The sequence below is a fragment of the Charadrius vociferus genome, unplaced genomic scaffold, assembly GCF_000708025.1.
Source record: "Charadrius vociferus isolate BGI_N301 unplaced genomic scaffold, ASM70802v2 scaffold174, whole genome shotgun sequence".
Lineage (NCBI taxonomy): Eukaryota > Metazoa > Chordata > Aves > Charadriiformes > Charadriidae > Charadrius > Charadrius vociferus.
Genome location: NW_009648441.1, coordinates 1,996,098 through 2,018,401, shown reverse-complemented (window position 1 = coordinate 2,018,401; position 22,304 = coordinate 1,996,098). Strand labels below are relative to the sequence as shown.

At 38.0% G+C, this 22,304-nt stretch overlaps 1 protein-coding gene across 1 annotated transcript in view; it reads left to right on the top strand.

Annotated features, from left to right (window-relative positions):
• The window catches only part of INO80C (INO80 complex subunit C), a 30,797-nt gene that overhangs the window by 6,267 nt on the left and 2,226 nt on the right, over nt 1-22,304 (top strand). Inside the window, 4 exon segments of the mRNA XM_009885453.1 lie at nt 5,791-5,886; nt 14,737-14,847; nt 17,795-17,906; nt 19,631-19,698. Of these exon segments, the coding sequence (XP_009883755.1) occupies nt 5,791-5,886; nt 14,737-14,847; nt 17,795-17,906; nt 19,631-19,698 (387 nt within the window).

Genomic DNA, 22,304 nt, shown 5'->3' with positions numbered 1-22,304 from the left:
AAATCTGGCAAAAGTGAAATGTGTTTTAAGTTTAGCTTTATTTAAAAAAAAAAGAAATTGCTTTTGTAGACCAATCTAGATTAAAAGGGAAACTGTCAAAACCGAGAGCTAAGAATTGACTTTGCTTGACATTTATCACATATTGAAGGCTTTAGATGATCCGTAATCATAAAAGTATGTGAATTTCCAAAACAGTCTATGCCAGACTCAGAGAATTACCAACCCCCCAACCAAATGTGATTAGATTTTAGATTTAGAGTAAACACAGATGTGTTATGTTGTAGAAAGGCAAAAGCATATGTGTATTGACTTTTACTATGGGCATCAGTATGCTGGTGTCATGGTTTTTTTACCCTTCTCCCCTTATCCTAGTAGAGAATTTTATTTTTTCCATTAGCTGGCAGAAAATGGAGAGTCTTGCTATGATCGCACTTAATTTCAGAATTCATAATAAACATGCAAGAAACTTAGGAGAGGTAACAAAGATGGTGCACTGCTTCTATCATAAGGAGAGAAAATAAGACGGGTTATTTTTTGAAAGAGAAAGCAATCTAAAATACTCTATGCAGGTACTTTAGTGTGACATTTTGTCTGAGAGGTAGTGCTCCTAAATAGTGATCTCAGAATCCATTTAGTACATTATAAGGTTCAGATTAACAAAAGAAAACTTGAAATAATTTAGCTGTCTAGATTTTGCAGATTTGAAGAGGTGTCAGACTGTTTTTCACATTTTTGTAAAATTTTGTAATGCTTGCGTTAAGCAATAACTTCAGTTCTTGCTTTAGCAAGCCATTAGTAGTTACATAAATATATTAATTTTGGATTAGAAAGGCTAATAGAAATATTAATTTGTTAGCCTGGGAGGGTTTTGAACACATTTTTTAAGCATTCCAAGAAACCAGAATGGAGACATTGGCTATTTATTTAGACCTACAGAAAGCCATAGAAGTTGTGACACTCGGTGTTGTGAAATATATCTGGCCCTCACAGCAGAATTCATATCCATGAACAGCACGTTTTGTCTCATTGCAAAGCACACCTGCAACTTCCAGGGGCACAGTTGGGCAATCTGTTAGCTTTTCATGCTCAAAAAGGAGAGAGTCCCAGTCTCCTCCTATTTTCTTCACTCTCACCCACCTCCACAAGTCTCAGCTGCATGCTTCTGGCACCTGCATCACACCAGCTTTGGTACTCACCAGACCTGCTCAGCCACTGATAGAGGTCTTCACTCAGAAGCCTAACTTACCAAAACTTGCCCCTTCCCAGGACGCTGCATTGTTTCCTGCTCACTGGTGAGTCACAGGTGTTGGAGGTAGCACAAGGAAGAAACAGGACCACATATGAGGAAAACCACTTTTCCACTACAAGTGAGCTATTTCATGAGTTTAGATACTCTTCACTGCAGGTTTCATTACTTTACCGTAACAAACTAAATGAACACTGGAGCAGTTCAAGACCTGATTCACTAGTAGATCCAGTGTCCCTGCCTGTGGGAAGACCTGGAGAGTAACAGCTTCAGCTGTCACATTGCTTGTCTGTCCGTCTCCAAGTACCTTAGAAATGATTCTACAAACTCCCGAAAGCTCTGTGAGATGCCACCAATATAAGCTAGCAGAAGATATTAAGGACTAGTGCTAATTCTACTTCTCCCTGAAGATAGAGGCAACTGTTTCCACTTGGGATTCAGAACCATGAACATCTGCCTTTCTGAAACCAGATATTAAATCCTTTCTTTCAAAAGTAGAACAGAAGTCACACAGCACTGATACTTGCTTTTTATATCATGTGTCCTTACAAGTGCTTGCTGTGTCCTCCACTTGAAGTTAGTCCTGTTCCTGCCGCTGCCAGAGGGGATTCAAACCCTCTTTTTCCCCATGGACACCCCAACCACCAGGCTGGAAGCCAGTCTGGTGTGGTGGGCGGGGAGCGTGGAAATGTTTTCTCCTTTACAGCTGAGGATGGAGGTTGTGTCTGTTCCAAAGAGAATGATTCCGTAGTCTGGCATCGAACACATTTGTCAGAATGGTCTGCTTATGTATTTTAGGTATTTATTTTTGTTACATGTTTTGTCTAATGATGATTTTAATGCAAAAGGGAGTTGTGCAAAGAGCATCAGAAATCTTTTCCTTCCAAAACTCTAGCCAAAAAGTCATATAGTCATGCCATCTAATAACATGCATTTATGTTGTAATACAAACGCATCACTGTTAATTCAAGAAACAAATTTGAAATGGATAGAAGGAAACTATTTCATGAGTAATATATAATTAAACTGTAGAATCCATCATTCTGGGAGGGGTGAATATCTGTAGTTACATGGTTTGTAATCATCCTGCCCCAGGATGTAAGTGCTGACTGAGTGAGGAAAAAAAATGTCCTTGCTGATTACAAGACCCTGCTGTGGATAAGGAGCATTTTGGGGAATTAAAAGAAAAATCCTTCATTGCAGGCATTGCTAGGATTTACCACATGAAGAGAGACTTCTAGTATAGTATCTCTCCTTTTATCATTAATTAAACAGAAACATGACTTGTTATCTATTGTATGTCCTTAACTTTCATGAAACAGACAAAATATCGCACTTCTGTGGGCTTCCATGCATAACCTGCCTAATATGTGCATTATATAAAATCTGACATAATTTAAAAAGATACCTTATTTTGCAAACATCCACAGGCTTAGAGGTGGAACCTTCTACACAGTTTTAAGCAAGTCATTTTTTTAACGTTTCTGCCCTTACAGTGTTAACGTGCTTGTGGCACTGCTTACCCCTGTGTCCATAAGGATGCAATGTGCAATGACAGCCTTATTTACTGCTTCCTCAAATTTATGCTTTTCTGAGTTAGTGAAAGAATGAGAAGAAGGGCAGAGATGCATAGGCTGAGATGCCTATGATAGTGTCTGCATAAATTAGACAAGGTTTACAGGTATGGACAGAGTCATTTAAGTGGTACAGCTGGAAAAATCAACTAAGCCTTCAAGCATACAAGTCTTTTTTCAAATCTGAAAATGAAACAGCAACTTCCTAAGCTAAATACAGAACAACGGCTTAGAGTTTGGTTAGGTATGTGTCAAGTAGACCATCTTTGAAGAAAAGGTTAGTGGCATCCCAGGAGTAATGTTAATCAGAGGATGTTAATCAGGGAAGGGAGAGAGTATTATGAAGGTAATCATCATCTAGGAGAAAGGAGGAGGGAATTAAAACCCTGTAGGAAACTGCATGAAAGTTATGTGCCATAGAAACAGTCTTTCTGTTGAGTCAGTGGTGTATTGGTAAGCAGTCCACCCAGCAGCTTGTCTTAATTTTCCAGATAAACAGGTACATTTAATAAAAGATGACCCCTCTGCCTAGAAACTTTGTTACATTTATGCCCTGAAACTATCAGGACTACGTCAAAATATTGCTGAAACGGAACATGCAGACATTAAGGCAGTAATTAATGTGAGTTATATGACTGCTTATGACCAAAAGAACTTTTTGTTAATAAAACCAGCATTTTCTATTTTAGAGGATATTGATTTCTAACTAGGGAGATGGAGAGCTGCCCAGAGAGCTGTGGAATCTATCCTTAGAGGTGTTAAAGATCTGCTGGGACAAAGCCCTGAGCAGCTTGCTCCAAGGTCAGTTTTGACCCTGCTTTGAGCAGGAGGTGGGCTAGTGACCTCCCGAGACCACTTCCAGCCTCAATGATTCAGTGTTCATTTCAGATGTCTGATTTACCTGATTAAGATGGGTGCGTCCTCTCTCTTGGACCAGCAGCCATACACTCCTTCCATAGGCAGGTCAGGGTACCTCAGTTGAGTACTTTTCCCCATAGTGTATTAATGAAGCCTAAAACTCAATGTCTACATTTAGACAGTATTAATTCTCCCTACACAGTAACAATGGTTTTCTTTTAGTAGAACTGCTTTTCCCTGAGAGGAACAGCACAATGTTCTTACAGTACAATTAAGTCTTAAAATCAACTAACAGGAATACAAAGCTGCTATTTTTCCTTGACATGTGCACAGTGTGTTCAGACTCCTCAAACCAAAGCAGTTAGCTGGAAAGTCCTTATTCTTTAAGTTGATTATCTTAGTTTACATAGTCTGGAACTAGCAATGCTACTTTGATCCTCACATTGACGACCTTAAATTTTCTCAAGACAGAAATTCCATTTTTTCCTTAATTTTTGTTAAACTTATTTGCTGCAGCCAGAATTGCCTTTTGTTGCAGCCACAGAATTGCCCTTTTTATCCTCCTCCTTTCCGTGTGTCCACAAGGTTTTTTGTTATTTGCTAAATAATTCGTTGTGGGAAACTTCTTAAAATACCCTGTTAAACCCATCACAAAATATTAAATACTACGTTTCCCTCTCACCTATGATCATGGACGTGGTACCAGAACTTCACTAATTCTAACGTAGTGGAAAAGCCAAGTCTTTTCATAGTTCTGTTCTGTTTCAAGTCCAGCAAAAAAGGCAGTCAGAATACAAACTTATATGCAAAACACTGAAATGTTTGGCGCTTTTCAGATGTGCTGCAGTTCCTCAACTTCAATATATAGTATCAGGGTGAAGTATATAGCCACCTAACCTATATAGTTGAGTAAACAACCACCTACCTGTACAAATGCAAAAACACTTCAGAAATTTGCCTTGAAATTAACATCACCATACAACTGTCTCCTCCCTTTTCCTCCTGAGCAGCCTTAAAATAGTCTACAATAGATACTTGTATCACCTTATTTTCATCTAAATTAGAATTTGCCGTATGTTTATTTTGGATCAGTCATCAGTTTTTTTTCATTATCCAGTTAAATGTAGGTATCCATAGGATAATGCACCTAAAATTTTGCTGAGTACAGGAGACCTGGTGTGCTATTCAAAGCAGGAACGGTTGGTGTTGAGTTTGCTGGATGAAGGAAAGTGGATGTAGTATTCAGGGCATGTATAGCCATATTGGTTTTGCCCCATAATACGAGACAAAAAATAAAGATTACATTTGTAGTCTGAAGATTTTTAAAAACTAAGAAATAGTTCCTTTTCCTGTCTTCTTTTAAAGACCTTTGGATACAATTACTGCTCTGTGATACGTTATGCCTTTGATAACTTTTTGAAGATTCATATAAAAAATATTTTTATTCTCAATCGCTTTAGAAGTGGAATGTTCCACACAGCACTGTACCTGATGTTTGTCTTTCTGACATTGTGTTTGCGTATGACAGTCTTAAGTACCTATACACAAATGGAAAAACCTTCAGAGTAACTTTAGACTGCAGTGTTAAGCCTTTGCGGTATGACTGCTGGTATTCACTAATGCGTCATGGCAGCAGTAGGTGTAGTTACCAGTAATGTAATAGAAATAGATTTTTTATGTACTTAAAGTGACAATTAGACAGAAGGAAGTGTTAAAATGTGCAAAAAAATAGGGAAAATGCAAAAATAAAGTTTTGGTTTCTGTATTGGTTTACCAGTTAGTGCATAACATCTGAATGTAAAATTTGACGATTTTAATTTAGGTCTATTTTTCCTAAGAAATACAGATAAAATAGGTGCTCTAGAAGACAGATACACCCTGTCTTTACTCAAAAGAAATTAATTGCCTTTCCTTGAAGAAATGTTGTTTTGGCTTTGTTTGTTACTCAAACATCGTTTCCTGTCAAAATGGATAACGTTTTACAGAGTAAACTAGAATCAGGAAACTGGGTGGTTTTTTCAGAATGGAATTCCTTTCGCATCAGTCATAGGAGCTGATATTTTTTTGCCTTCCTTGTCCCTGGTTCACTCACACACAGACGAACGCATTTGATCCTTCTCCTACCTTGGCTGAAGCCTTTTATTCAACAGAGGGATTTTGATATGCTCCCTGAGCGGCATTACAGTGTTAACAACACATGAGCATATTGTAATCCTCCAGTCTTTTATCCTGAAATACTTTGACCTTAACTGTTCTATATCAAATGATGTATTTTAAACTTTAAGAAGCAGTTTAGCCAAAGTCCTTGACTGAACTGAATTTTTCTGATAGAGAAGGTAATGTACTGGCAGTTTTTATAAAAATCCAATTGTGATTTACTCTAGTCTTTTTTGATAGTATGCTTCTATCCATTTTCAGTCTTAAGGCCCATCAATGTAGAAGACCTTTTTTCACTTGGGGAATCAAAATATTCTGTTAGCTGGGCTCAGTTTTACCCTTGGTGAAAGTATGAACTAATATGTGCTTTTTCATTCCATATATACTGAAATTTTTAGCTCCAGAGCTGCTTCAGCATGCCATTCAGCTCATGAATTTGTCCAAGTTACAATTTTCTTAATAAAGAAAACTGTCAAATGTTATAAACAAGGAGTAGTCTCAATCCACCAAATGAAATCTGAAAGTGAGAGATCCTTTGCAATTATTTAGGCCGAAGGGAGCTTTGTGGCAAATGCAAATTAAACCAAGCTTTTCTGGGATAGTGTGAAGCTATTCTCAGTTGCGTCCCAATTACATTTTATTTGAGGCTTTTCCCCATAGAAAATAGTAGGTTTTTTTCCTTGAAATATCTGTAAGTTATAAAACCTTGTTTATCATAGTGCTTGGAAGTTTTTAAATGGAAAAACATGTTTAGCATCTGAAATCTCTTGAGAAGAAATCAGAGCTTTTTATTGAAGCTTGTTAGTCTCTTTCTGTGTTTGAAAGTTCAATAATTTTGAAAAGAACAAAATAAATTTGAGTTTTTCTGGATTTTTTTTTTTTCCTTAAGTGAGCAGTACCAGTAAGAAGGGAGTTCTTGTGTCATGAAATTGCTTGGTCTTTTTCCCCTAGGTTTTCAAGAAATGTTTGAGAGGCGGGAATGTAATTAAAAACTTATTCTCCCTTTGGCTGCATTTTTAATTTTGAATTCAAACCCTCACACAGTATAATAGAGCTTTGCTTTAGGGTGTTTTATACCTCTATCAAAGTGACTAAAGTAATTAGTATTTTATACATTTTGGTAAGTATTTTGTCACTGGAAGCACCAGTGCAGGTGAATGATAATGGTTTGAAGCTCAGGCAGTGACGGGACCCTAAATGAGAATGTCACCTTTTAATCAAGAGCACTTGGAGTCTATGGTATTGAAATGCCCTACAGAGAACATAGAAAAGCCATCCATCACTTTGTGACAGTCCAATCTTTTAGTGCATGAGTAAAATTTTATTTAGCCTTTCTAAGGCAGTTGGAATGTAAGATGTTTTAACTTACCTCAAAACAGCAGCGTAAAAGTTCAAAAGCATAATGTACAGATTGCTTTCTGGGCAGCATACGTGTCTTTATGTATTATCTTTATTTCTTTAGATTGCAATTGACACATTTTCTGTGTCCTGCTTCAAACACCTCCTCCCTCCCTCTTATCCAACCAACAGGCAAGATTATTTCTAAATTTTAGTCATATGTTTGGAGTTAATTTGCATAGTTGATTAACTCCTGATGCTCAGCGGAAATACTCAGCAAGTTAGAGGAAAAGTACTGCTGCTTTAGGAAGGGCAGATTTTTTAAGTCTCACGCAAAAGTAGTTTTACACATGATTTAGAAGTCCTCTGGGAAAAGCTTAGAAGAAGCTGAAGTACTATTAGTGACATGTACTTGGAATTATAAACTATTATTATAATAATTCAACAATCTAATTTCAAGCTTTGTGTTGTTACGTGTTTTTTTAACAACCCTCAGCTTTCTTTATTAGCGAAAGCAGCAGCAGCATCTGAGGACAATGTCATAATTTAAACAAAAATACTTTTGTTCTCAGGCATTTGGGAGATTTACTTTTGATGTCAATGGAAGCAGAAACCTGTACCAGGAACTTTGCCATTTAAGATGAGTTGGCAATGATGAAACCTGTTGACTTAAATGGATTTACTCCCAATTCACACTGGATGCATGATTCTCTTGCCCACCCTACTAGCTGCTTGAAATCGAGGACATTGATCTGCACTGTACTTAATACCTGTTTTCAGCTAGCTACTACTCAGGGGTTTTTTGTTTAGTGAGTCTAGTTTTTCAGTACCCTGTGGAACAAAATTTGCTGTGAATATGCAAGATTAGGGTATTTTCCTTCCGGGCATTTGAATGTTTTCAAGCTGAAATCTTTTTTGTCCTACCGCAAAATAAGGTAGGACCTTTTGTGAAGGGAGAACGTTCCTAAAATGCTACGATGTACTACAGTGCTGAAAGAGAAAAGGAAATTGTATTTGGCTTCATTTAGTGAGTGAAAAGGAAGAGGGAAAAAGTTTTTCCTGCTAAATCCAAGAACCAGTAAAATGCAACCAGATGGTTAAGACATGTTTGTACATGTTACTGAATAAATCTTTCCAACAAACCTTTCTGTCAGATATGGAGAGAGTTAATCTTGTTCAAGAGTGCTGTTTCTTCAGTCTCACATTGTTATTGAGTCTTCAGTGAGTTTGCTCTCAGAAATACACTATGCTAATAATGTTGGTGATGAGAAATTTTTTAGCTATCATTTAAACTTCAGCTTAAGCATATCTAATTCTGACACCTTTGTCTCTGAATTGTTCCCAGCAATGTAGAGCTGTGTTTTTGTCCGCCAGAGTGTACGTGTTCAAGTTTTAATGGCCCCTGTCATGTCATCATGCAAAGTTAAATGAATTAAATATTCGGAATGTGCAAGAGCCTGTACCAGGCTTGTTATACAGTGAGAACTAATATATTAGTCAAACAGCTTAATATATGTTGCAGTATGAGCAGTATTAGCTGGGACTCTGTTAAATAGCTGACATTCAAAGTCTACTCCCGGTTTTGAAAAGTCTGCTTGTATCATCACTGCTGTCATCTAGAGACATTTGTGCTCTGTTTCCACATGGCATTCTCACTCACTGTAATTGGCTGCTAGTGAAAATACAGGTATTATCCATCTATTTTATAAATTACCATTTTCTTCCCTGGCTGCATGCCACAGCTTCGTCAGGCTGTCACAGAACTTAAACACAGCTAAAAGCTGAGTAAGTTGCTACAAGTTGGATATTACTGCTTTAGAAGTAACCTACAACAGGAATAATTAGACATATACCATTATTGAGGCTGAATTAAAACACCTGTGCCAATGAAATTAAGAATGTCATTGTGGTATTATTGTGATTATGAAAATCAGCTGCCCAAACTAAGTAAAAGTAATAAACTATTTATTGAGCTTCACATACAAAGGTTGGACACAAGTGGATTCCTCAGCAAGCCAAATTGGGTGTTTGGGGCAAAGTTATCACCAAGTGTGAGGGCTTGATTTAGAACCAGATCCCTCTTATTACTTTGTTTTCAATAGTGGTCCACAACCCCCTAGTAATAATCACTTTAAGAGAAAGCCAGGGTATCAGAAGTACTGAATGCAGACGCAAAAGCAAACCAAAAAACTACAGATGTAATCACCCTCATCTACAATTGCTCTATTCAATGTTGTGTTAAAATTGACTAACTAATGGATGATTTGCAGAAAACAAAACAGAGAAAATCAGTGTTTACAATATTGTTTTTGTTCTTTTAAACTAATAACTTCCTTTTCAGTTCTTATGGAATTTATTTGTGCATTTAAATTTTTCTTTACCAGTGTACTGTTCAGTTTACCTTCTATTTTTAAATTATATTTTACCATGTAAAACTGTAAAATCTGACAAAAATGGCCAGATTGTATTGTACCCTCAGTGATGTGCAAATCCATTTTTTTCTAAGCCATGACATGCACGTTATGCACTGATAGGATGCCAGAAATGCACAAATTTATATCTTAACTTTTAGGTTTCATATTTTTTATGTTCCCTATACTTAATATAAAACCCTATCAGTCTAAAATAATGAAAAAATATTATAAAATATAATCCAAAAAGTCAATAGATAAGAAATGATACTTCGGCATAAATCAGTTATTCCGTTATGCAGTTTTAATCCTTGCTGGGGGGGGAGGGGGAATATGATTCAGAAAAGCATGTTCATAATAAGCTAATTTCACCTAGTATTTAGTCCCATCACAGACACCCATCCCAAACCCCACGATGCTGATTCCACCTAGAAATAGCCAAAACAAAGAATTCAGTTTCCATGGTCTACAAGTTTTGCTTGTCCTCTCCCTAAATAAAACCAGACAGATGGAGCAATCTTTGGAAATCATGTGAAAACCAATACATCTGCGGTAGGGAATTTGGAACAGAATATATTGAAAAAATTAATAGATCTACCAAAACCTAAGATTGAAAGTAGTATGTGAATAGGCAGCCTCCCAATGTGTGTTTTCTCCCAGTACAGACAGCGTATACAGTAGGGTCCAAACGAGGCTCATTCCTGGGGTTTGGCTTTATTCAAAAGAAACCAGTGTTAAGGTAGGAAAGCTTAGCTCAGGTCTCTTCCCCAGACTTGGCTGCTCTTACAACAAACCTCTTAGGACTCCCGAGTGTTTGCTGCAGGTCTTTGCTGTCTCTCAATTTTGTGCTCTCCTGACCAAGTGAAGTTCACAGCCAGCTTCCTCACTCAGCTGTCACCCTGTCCCAGAACATAACGGGGAGGACAATGTCCCGCCTAGCTGGGATGCACTGAATACTTGATAGATGGTCTTGTGAGAAGAAATGCAAAAAAGAAGCAGCACCCCTCACTATTACTGCCATCTATCCCAGGAGGAATAGAGGTTGCCAACCTGTCAACACTGTGGTTGTAGTTAAAATTCAGCTAAAGCACATAAGCACAACTTTATAGCGGGAATAAAATTGCACAAGTGGTCCTATAAGAAGCCTTTGACCCACTGTCTACAACTTCTAAAACATGCCATTCCAGCCAAGGCTCTATGCCTGAGGAGGAGGAGGAGGGAGAGGCAGGTAACATGAGAAGTGGTGGCAGCACGGACTTCTGTGGAGGTTAACAGCCAGGGCAGGAGCTGATGGGAAAGGATGAAGATGGTTACTGATGGCTTAGCTGCAGTCTTTACTCAGTGTTTTTATTGTTATTTGAGGTGAAACTAGCATAAGCATGTTCAGCTGCACTGAAATCACACCTTCATTTGCCAGTGAAGAGGTACCCTGTAAATGTAAAGCCACTCCAACAGCCTATGGAGGAATACAGGCTGCTTAGTGACTATTGTAGCACCAATTCCCTGTAGCCCTAGTTACATAAACCGCTGTTTAAAAGACACAATTTAGTTATAAAGTGCACATTAAAAGCTGCTTCACTGTCTCTCTCCTTGAAGTGTATATTGAGCTCCCTATAAAGGATGTTTACACTACAAGATTGGTTAAAAAGAGGCTTTAAAGAAGATATAGAGAGTTTCAGCCCAGGGTCACACTTTCTTTCTAACCCTCTTGGAAAGCATTTGGGATTATCCTAGGGTGCTGGGGGTGAGGGAGTTAGCTAAGGTACTGGCTGGGTAGAGAAAATGTGCTGGGGGCTGGTTGTGACTGTGTCAGGAAGGGGAAGTTGCCCCACACGTGACTGGGGGTTGCGGCACACATTGAGCAGTACATGTTCCCTGGTGACAGGCGCTTCCTCCCTGTGCTCATGAGACTGCCATCGCTTCTAGGACTACAAAGGGGATTTGAATTCGTTCCTGTTTGTTTGCCCCAGCACATGACAGTGAAGAATGAACTATCTTCCAAACTAAACGACCAAGCAAACAAGCACATTTGAGAGAGATTTGTTCAACTAATGTTAAAAGTGAAAGATTACTGTACAGTAATTGTTCACTGAGGAATCTTCTTTTGGGCTGTAAATAAGATTTTGTATTATCACTGTATTGTTCACTTTCAGGAAGCATGGGTTTTGCAGTACAAAGTTAGATCCATATTGGTTAAAATTCATTTGACATCTCATTAAAAAAACTTTCAAAAAACAAACGTGAAAGATTACATGATGTTTCCTATGCCTTAAATCCTGTCATTTTAAAATATAGGCTGGACAGAGTTGTTGATTGTTGAGACACTTTGAGTTTGTGGCTGAAAAACTGCTGAGGATATCAGCTGAGACTTTTGCAGGCTGCACGGAAAGAGCATTTCAAAGATTTGTACTTGCCAGAGTTCACTCCTCTGTGCAGTAGCACATTATTCTGGAAGCAGTGCTTCTACTCAACTCTTTGATGTTTTTCCAGAAAGAAAAGCACATTATCTGAGTATCTCTCTTCCATAGTGCTACTACTGCTGCTGAAAATCGGGGTTCTCACACAAGCAGTTCTGAGTGAGGGACCTGGCATGCCTTCCCCGTATGTCTTTATCTCAGTTCCCAGCATTTAACTGGGATCATAATACTCAGTCTGTTTGCTTCCCAGTCTACCACAGGGCTCTGAAATCACGGTATCGATTGCATACCAGTATGTATGCAAGCTGCTTTATATTCCTGCACACCAGCCTGCACCCTTTGCCTTGGAGATGAAAACCACTGCTCTCAAATTGTCTGTGACAGATCCAGAAGCTCCTGCTGGCGTTATGTCTCAGTGGGCCTGGAGGATGGCTTGGGTGTGCCCATGGCTCAGAAAAGCAGCAGCAGCTGCTGCTCCAGATCCTGCTGCCTCTGTCACTGTGCAAGGGATACCGGCACAAACAAAATTAATATCTGGCCTGTAACATGAGTTATCCTGACTCTTAGCAGCACTAATACCTGAAATCCCCTAGGGGTTGGTCCGGAAAAGAAACGACGTGTAGAATTTACATTCAGGAATTGTCCTGCCAAGAACAGTTCCTTACTTTCCTTCCCAATGTGCCAGCAAGATTAGCACTGAATCCATACAGAAAAACCCACTGAAGACAGTGAGTGTAATATGTAAATGGACCCAGCTGCAGAAATTAAGGTCTATATGTATAAGGAAGCTTCTTTCCCTTTATTGATAAACCATTTTTATTTGCTCCGTCTCAAAATACTAGATACTGTTTTGAGATATTGTTGAAATGCTACTCAAAACCTGTTTCATAAACAACAGAATACTTAGGAGAAGATCACTGAAGGAGCAAAAGTGGTAAAGTAATTAAAAAAACCTGTAGGATAGGATTTAAAACTGACCAAATGATACCAAATAAAAGGCGAGAATGCTTTGAAGAATGAGTGCTGATTCCTCCACTTACAGAATTTATACTTATAATGAGCAGTATCAGAGATAGTTTATTCATCAAAAATAATCTTGTCTTTCTCAAGATTGACTTTCATGTTTGCTGCTGAAGTCCGAAGCGCTAGAAGTGTGCATGTGCAAGAAGAAACCCAGCAACTCATTGTATAAAGCCACTTTACTCAGGATTGTAGAAGATACTATTTTCTCTGCTCAGGGTCACATAATGCGTATGTTTCTAAACATCCATCTGCATTTCTTCTGTTTCTGTGACAGTCACTGCCTCTTTATGTTGTCCTCAGCAAGCGAAGAATCAAGTTGAAGCTACAGACTTCAGTGCTGCTTCCACTGATGTTATTTGGCAGTATCCCCTGTACTATGAGCTTACAGAGGACTGACTGTGGTTTTGAAAATAGATCATCTCTATTCATATATTTTAATAAGACACTAGAAACACGACTACTTTACTTGAATGCTTCCTTATACCATACTTTGAATATTTAAGACCTCTCTTTGCTATGTTAGAAACAGGCACTGTTGAATAACTGATGTATTTCCCCAAAGAGTTCAATTTGCCCAGTTCCTAATCCTGTAATTATTTATGCATGTAGTTAAGAATACAAACACTTCCCTTGTAATCACGTGAAGAAGCATGTGCCTTTGCTATATAGTCTCCGTTTCTAGAGGTACTCCCATTAATTCACTAATAATAATGATCCTTTTTTCTCCTACTTAAAAGAGTATTGTATCAACACAGAAGGTTTTGCAGTGCAGGTTTTCACAGGAAACCATTTTTCTGTTCTAAGTATTATCTGTCTGAAGGTAAAGAAACATTCTAACCACCAGTTCAGTAAATATTGATTTAGCTTTTAGCCGAGCTTTTTGTTCTTCAAGAAAAAAGAATCAAGGTATGAAATCCTATTGATTGAACTGCCAAACTCAATGGCAAAATTCTCATTGGCTTCAGTATGGATCAGAATTTCACAAGGAACATTTATGTTTGTAGCATGGGCTAGTTCTGGTAGCGTGGAGACTTACAGGGTGCTCACAAAATAAAAAAACAACATAGACTCAGCCGTGCAGAACTGTCAGAAATTGCTTAGACTGCCACACAACTTTTTTAGCTTTCCAATCACACACACACCTTCTCCAACTGCTTTTCCTGCTAAATAAATAAACTGTAGAGAAAAGCCTAGAAAACAGAAACTAGTACCAATGTAGATTTTGTGAGGCTAGTATATAAAAATAATATATATAATAAAATCTTTTTTCCCCTCAGTCCTCAGGCATGATTGAAGCCAAATACGGAGAATAAACTGATTAATCAATTATTCTTTAGAACCTTAACAAAAACTTGTTATAAATTTTATATATTCCTGTTAATGCTCTAATACCAAACATTCTGAAATAAATCCAATGTACATTTCTGCTGTTTCTGGTTTCACATGCTGTCTTGTACTTTATAGAGATGGCTTTCATTAATACTGAACTAAACCTGATGCCGTTTTTACTCAGTAGTCTTTGGCCACTCCATTCCCCTCTTCCCCTTTATGTGTCCATTCTAAATTGCTTGACAAATATTCTCTTTCATGCTTCTTCTTTAAAGAGACAGAAAGGCTATAAAGGCAACAGGTACGTAATGCAGCAGACAGCTCGGTCTCCAGTTAAACTTGCTCTGAGTAACAAACAGTAAGACTGTATTTTTTTTTTTCAGAGTGTAGGTGGAGAGGCCATGAATGAAAACAAATTTCTGAACACAGACTCCAGCACAGGATCAGTGGAAACAGCCGTCAAGCCATTACCGTTTAAAGATCCAAACTTCATTGTAAGTATATTTTAATTTGAAATACTAAACTCTTCAAATAAAACATTAACTAGGATTCTATTTAACCATATTGCTAATGTAAATATTAAGAAAGTCAGCTTAACAGCCAAATAAAAGGTCGGCAATTTTTAAGAAATTCACCTCAAGTCCATGCCACTCTACGATTCAAAGCACACGCTATATTATAGCATGAAAATGGCACTGGTCCAGATGCAGAACTATTATATTAAGTTCTGGAACAGAGTCAGAAAACCTGCTAGATCAAGGTAAGTGCAGAATTTTTATGGTGTGGTATCTCACAAACTACCACAGCTAGAGCAGAGTAATTTATACCACTGTGAACGTAGGAATCCCATCTCCCTCTTCCCAGCCAAGGCAAGCTGCAAAACAATTGAGCTAGAAATCATCCAGAGAGTCATTAGCAACTGGCATTTAGCTCCTCTCCCGGTCCCTGAAACTGTAACAGACCTGTGGTGACTGTTCTTCCAGTAATTGCTAGATTTAGAAGCAAAAGCTCCATGTTCCCCAGAAGTCTAGCCTGCCGGTGCTCAGAAGTCATGTAAACTCTGACAGCTGGCGAAATACAGGCTGCTAAAACACTATGAGGTTTAAACTGGGGCAGAAGGTGAAGGAAGACTACAGCTAGTAATGCTGTCACTGCTGGTTTTGTTTTTAATATCTTTTTATCTTGCTGTGCCAGGGCCAGCTCATTGGCACACTGTGCAAATGATTCCTAGACAAGCAAACTTCTCAGACTGCTGGTCCTAAGCCAGTACTTAGAAAGAAGGATTTTATCCCAGATTTCATTCTGTATGAGTAAGATACAATATCCCACAGCAAAAAACCTTAGTAATCGGGTGTCACACAGCTCACTAAGCACAGGTTTGGCAAGCGCTATAAAATTAATCTCTGACTTGCAAGTTGCTCTGTGTCTGCTTTGCAGACGACTTCTGTCATGAGAGGGGCATTCAAATGACTGTATACTTTGCTCACTCTAATCCTCCAGTGTGCACCAGTGTCTTTGAGAAATGGGGCTTATTTGTGCCCAGAGGCATTCCATGTAGCTTCTGTATAGGATTTAAATAGTCATGAGGTCTTGCGCTGATCCTTCAGTTCTTAGAGGGATGTCATGATTTCTAAAGAGGCAATACTAATGCCTGCATGCTGGAAATAAGAATGAATGCACTGGGCCTTTGGCAACTGCTGCAGAAATAATAGGCAGTTATAATAAAAACATGAAAATGTCCTCCCCAATACAGTAACTAATTTGAGAAGAAATGTATCAAGTTTTAACTAGCTTTTTTGTCAGTATGAACTGGTAATAACACTTTGGATGACTTTTTGCATCCTTCCAGCCTAATTTGCCTTAAAAGGAGTAAAATAAATCAAATAATGTCTGTCTCATAAATACGCCCAAGTTTGAACCAGTAGCTCACTGCAGAGGATAGACTTAAAAGCAGAGAAGAAGGAAGAAATTACCTTCTTCTAAACTTCCTGAATGGAATTTGCATCCCTTGGCAATGGTGAAGGGGAAGAAGACCTTCTGACAATTGTGTAGAGCAATGAATAGCTCCCTCTGTCCTAGCTGCAGCTTTCTCTGAACTTCACTAGTGCAGAGGTAGCTTGGTTCATTTGCGCTTGGCAGTCATTGCCTTTTGATTGTAGGTGTGTGAGGCGATACTCAGCCCCATTCCTAGGAGGCATAAGTTCATATAAACCCCAATAGTAGCTTTTGAGAAACCAGATTACTGAAAAAAAGATCATTATGTAATGATTTGGGGGAAAATTCATGTAATGAATTTGAATTAGTAATGGGGTAGTATGTCTATTTTCATCTCATATTCCAGCAGTCTCTATTTTACAATGATCTCTAGATTACTAAGGTGTTGCTCTCAGAGCAGACATTTGCATGTACTTTCTATATTGGATATCCAGTGCCGAAACCTGATTTATTGCCAGCTCATGAGCATCTTTTCTGAATATATCTTACATCTACAAAAAAAAGCTTTCTCATTGAATCCTTCCTCCTATCATTCTCAGCAATTTAATGGGATAATTTATAAGCAAATCACAGCAGAAATGTGTTTACAGAAAGAACTTTGCTTAGTTTTGATGAGACTGATGTGGCAGGTAGTAATTATTAACAGAAATAACAAGAACTCCCCAATTGTAAGAACATTTACTTTTCTGAAGTAAACCTGTAAATCTGTGTCCTTTGATCATTTAAAAGCAGTACAGTATTTTGTGCAGCTTCTGTCTCTGGAGGGACATAAATAAATTACTCTGTAGCAATCACATTTGATAACTGAAACTACCATTATAGTACCGATGGCAAGCCTTCCATTAGTGTACCTTTCAAAATGCAAATTTGTCTTGGCAGCCAACATTCTATTTATTACTGTTTTTCTATTCTTCTGTCTTCTATCCTTTGAAAGAAAAATAAAATTTCCAGAAAGTTTCTCATAGTATTCATTATATTTTGCAAGATCAGTTGTGTTTTCTACAGTCACGGATAATTTGTAAAAGAGCTAGAGCTGCACCTGTAATACGCCATAAAAAAAGAGAGAGAAAATTTAGCCGTGTAATCACAATTTTAGACACAACTTCATAGTAATAAGTTCTAATACGATGGGAAGTACATACAGAATCCTGTAATCTCAGGCTAAACCTAACCACATTGATTTTCTATTTCCATGTAAAAAGCAGATTTTCATTTCCTTCAGTTAATCCTAAACATAGTAGCTTTGACACAGTCCAAAAAGCTTTGTTTTTCTTGCAGCCAAGATTAAAGTGTACTGTATATTAGCCTGCTGATGAAATAAGTGAGGATAACAAATGGTTCATGACAAGATGAGACGTATCAGAAAGACTATGAAATAGAAGTGTCACACTCTGAAATAGTATTCTTTATTTATTTTTTCTCTAAATACCATATTTTTAATTCTAGCACTCCGGCATTGGTGGAGCAGCAGCTGGCAAGAAGAACAGAACTTGGAAGAACCTAAAACAAATTCTTGCTTCCGAAAGGGCATTGCCATGGCAACTAAATGATCCTAGCTGTAAGCTGCTTAGACGCTTTGCATGTATTTATAAATAATAAAATCCACACAAATAACTTTCTTTAAAACAAACCTAAATTGTTTCCTCAGTGCATACAGCATCCTGCTTGAACAGGGTCCAGCAGTACATTTAAGACTAGTCCAATCACACTCGCCGGCTCTAAGTGGAAAGTAGGTGGATGCAAATAATTTGGAGTATTGTGACAAAGTTCAAATACATTTAGGGAGAGAAGTTAATAAAGGAAATGTATTTATTCAAACCAGGTCAGGAACTCCGTATTCCCATCAGGTGTTTTTCACCTCTTCACTGCTGAGGAGCCGCCTCCTTTGCATACAGCCCAAATGTTTTCTGATGGGTGGCTGCTGCTTGGTTAGTTATATTTGAACTGTTTTCATATAGATTCTGCTAAGCCACATACCTGCAGTAGCTTAGAACTCAGCCCAAGCTTCCTATCCAGCTCCTTATCCTAGACTCTTGGGAGATTTAAGTCCTCCATCCCCTATTTAGTTCAGCACAGCTGAAACTACACTATTAGCAGTCCTGATTAGCAGTCCTAGCTGGTGTGCATCTACAGGAGCAGAGTTACAGCAGTGGTCTTAATCTAGATATACTTTACATCTGCTCATAGACTAGGATGCTATTGAACGTAGCTGGAGGCAGAATGTGATCCTCAGATTTCACTTAAGCAAGTGGAGGCATTTCAGAATTGCGCATATGCATATACTTTTTGTCAGACTTGGTACTTTATCCAAAAATAGCTTGCCATTTTTTGAAGTGTTTTAGATGCAACTGTTACAGAAAAATGCAGACTACTGTGTGTTCCTGGCTATTGTAACTGACAGTCTGCTGATGTTGCTATTTCTATTATGTTCTGTTTGCAACAGTAAATTTACAGGATTTTTTTTAAGAAGGTGGGAAAATCAGTTGCATATTTAAAACCAGCTGTCTGTGGCATTAGTGTCTTTTGAATTATGAGATGATGAGTTAGAAATTTAATATGGATGGAGCATTTGAATTGATCATAGCATCTGAATGAGGTGCAAAGGAGCTCAGGAAGGAGGAAAGAAATGAGTCAGGTACAAGATATTTCTTGTAAACATCCAAAATTGTGGATTAACTACTTAAATATGCCAACTGTATCTTAAAAATGTTTATGACTGAGAGTTACTATCTAAAGGCCACCAAAGAACAGCAATTTCCATCATTTAATTTAAACATTCAGACAATTTTCTAGGTCATTGACAGGGCTTAAAGTGGTACACGCTTAAAGATTTAACTGATTTAAAAGATTACTTTGCTTTTCTGGATTATAGTATTTCAGAGCTGCAATCTTGAGCAATGTTTTGTGGTCTTAACATATAGCATGTGTATGATAATGGCTATTCTTTCCAAATAACTTACGGTAAGGGAATTCATTAAGGCTTGGAAGAAATCAAAACATTTCCACTAGCTCTCGCATTTTTCCTTTTGGGGAGGACAGTTCTGCTTCCTAAACTGGTTTTAGGGAGGTGAGCAGAATCAGGCTGTTGTTTACAGTGCTAACAGGCTAAATGTTTTCAGAGGTAATTCTGCTTCATGTTTCTTAGCCTTAGTGGTGCTAGTTAATAGAGACCTCAGAAAGTAAAGGCAGCGTTTTAAAGAAGTATTGTTACCTATTTACATTTTGGGTTTATGTTTTAAAAGATATATAGCACACTGGATTTATCCCTTTGTTTCTCTCTAGATTTTAATATTGATGCTCCTCCTTCCTTTAAGCCTGCCAAGAAATATTCTGACATTTCAGGACTTCCAGTAAGTATTTAATTTTTCTCTTCAAAATTGACATCTCACTTTCCACAGTGAAATAATGCTGGAGCGTGCTTTTGTACAAGACGTACGTGTTGAGGTTCCTATTCAGCCTTGTGCTTAATAGTTGTCCAGTGATCTAGGGCCAAATACTGTTGCTACATCACAAAATCCTTAGGTTGTTAATAGATGTCAGGACAGATTAAATACCTTGTCCTGCCAGGTGGCTCCTATCATACCATTTTCCCAGCTGTAGAGTCTGCATTGGTCCCCATCATTTCTGATTCTTAGATTGTTACAGTGAAAACTGGTAGCCCACAGTCCCCACCACTGTTAATTTTGCCAAGCTTTAACCACACAGACTGAAACTTTCCATGCTGAGTGTTTGCCTGAGGCTGATTTATTTCATTCTATCTTTTACAGAAAGTTTCAAAAAGATGGCTCAGCAATTTCCAAGAATGAGATTAGGCAAAATTATATTGATTGGCCCAGGTTAAAAAAACCAACTTGTTATCGTTGCTCTCAAACTTTCCCTCAAACAAATCAACCTGAGACAGACACTTGGCATGGACTTTTGAGAATTTCAAATACCCCCATGCTTCAGAGCTCAAACTTGGAGTTTGGCAGATGTATAGCCTGTGTGTCACAGATGGGCTATTTTACACGGTTTTGTTAAAGAAAATAGAAAAAGAAAAGGAAAAGAAACCCAACCACATTTGCACATGCTCCAAAAAGTCTCAGTAGTTACAATTTGGCACCTGAATTCCCCAAAGATTCTCTTGGCACAAAACAGGAGTAAAGTCATTGAATTCTGCCCAACAAAAATTTTGTATCTGCTGCTGACACTGTTCCTATGTGACATGAATAATTTTACTTAAAACAAAACCGGTGTTAGTAACAGCATATCTTTTCACCTTCAGCCCCCAGTGATTTATTTTGCAGAAGCTTATGCACTTAGTACAATTGAAATGAATGGAAATGTTGTATTTTGGACTATAAATAGGGTTAAGTAATGGTTACACTAAGTAACTACAATATTGAAAACTTTTTAATGTTAAAGAGCCTTAGACAGAATTTCTGGGTCCCTTCCCCCACTTTAATCTGTTTCTCATCCATAGGGCACAAGCAGACCTCACAGGATTGATATCACCTCATAGAGATGCCTGTCAATATACACATTTGTTGTGTTGATGCAGGTTAGCACAGCACCTTGCATTCTGTACACTGAATTAGGTTAAAGTCCCCACTGGGAAAAAAAAAAAAGGGTGAGCACTTAATTAAGGACTGCCTTATAGTGGATACGCAGTGCAAAGCATCGAAGAATGGCTATAGCACCAACTGTAATCCTGCACATCCTAACATCCCAGTTCTTGATTTGGTAGCATATGTTTTCTTTGACTTTTTTACTTTTCAAGTAACACATTTAAACAAGGCACCAAGGAGGTGGCATGTTTCCAGACTGTGCCTTTGAGCATGATTTGGAAATGGAGTGGGTTGCTCAGATGGAGGCTGGTAACCCTTGGTGTTGAAGAGGGAATGGGAAAGCAACATGTTCCTCACAGATGAACTAACAGACAGCAAATTGAAAAGACTGCTCATGAACCCAAGGAAAATAATTCCCTCCAGCCAGGCAGACTTAAAGCCTTGCAAGAGTATTGCTTTGATATAATAGCAACTTGTTTTCAGACAAGCAGAGGGGTCAGCTGAATAAAGAACTTTGCATAAGTACACCTACTTTACATAAAGATGCAGTGGATGGAGGAAGCGGGGATAGATGGACATGCAAAATAATAATGAGTACATTTCACCAAAGTAGCAAAAATTCTACACTGGGTCACCTAATGGTGTTTGTCTGTTTCCTATCATCTCCCCTTAGAGCTGCTTTGCAAGTGTTAGTAGCATTCACACCAGGTGTGATTGGAGTTGCTGCAACATCTCTGACCTGTGAGGGGTTTATATGGGGCAGAAAGCCTAAGGGCATAAATCCCTTTCACTGCCCCATCGCCATGGAACCAAATAATGCTTTCCAGCACTGTTTTTTGATGCATTTCAAAACTAGTTAGTTGTTTTACCTATAGCAAGATGATGATGTAGGTTATAGATGTGAGTAAAGAACGTGTCTGTACCAGCTAAGGGTCAGTTCAGCCATAGGAAATAAGAGTGTTCCTCTCAGGTCCTCATTTGTTCTTTACCAGCTTGTCCTTTCCATCAATGATTTATGTACTCTACCTATTCTAGCTCAGTATAAATACTCTCCTTTCTATATGAGTCCATTGAGTGCTGCTTCTGTTTCCTTTTTTTGTCTTTCCCCTTTTTTTTTCTTAATTTTCCAACCTCTAATTGCATCGTGAGTCAAGTTTCCTATTTTACCTGGCCTGCAAGGTTTCTCCAGACTATGATAAAAATACCATGTTTAAAAAAATCTTTTTTATTAAGATAACTGAGACAGTGTGTCCTTTAAATTGCTAAGCCAGAAATGTTTCATAAGAAGCACTAAATATATTTTCAAGATCATTTCCTAGTAGGAAGATATGTGGGGTAATAGAATATTTCAGAAATCTAGTATAAGAAAAACGTCCCTGTATTTTCTGTGTAAAATCTGAAAGCATTTG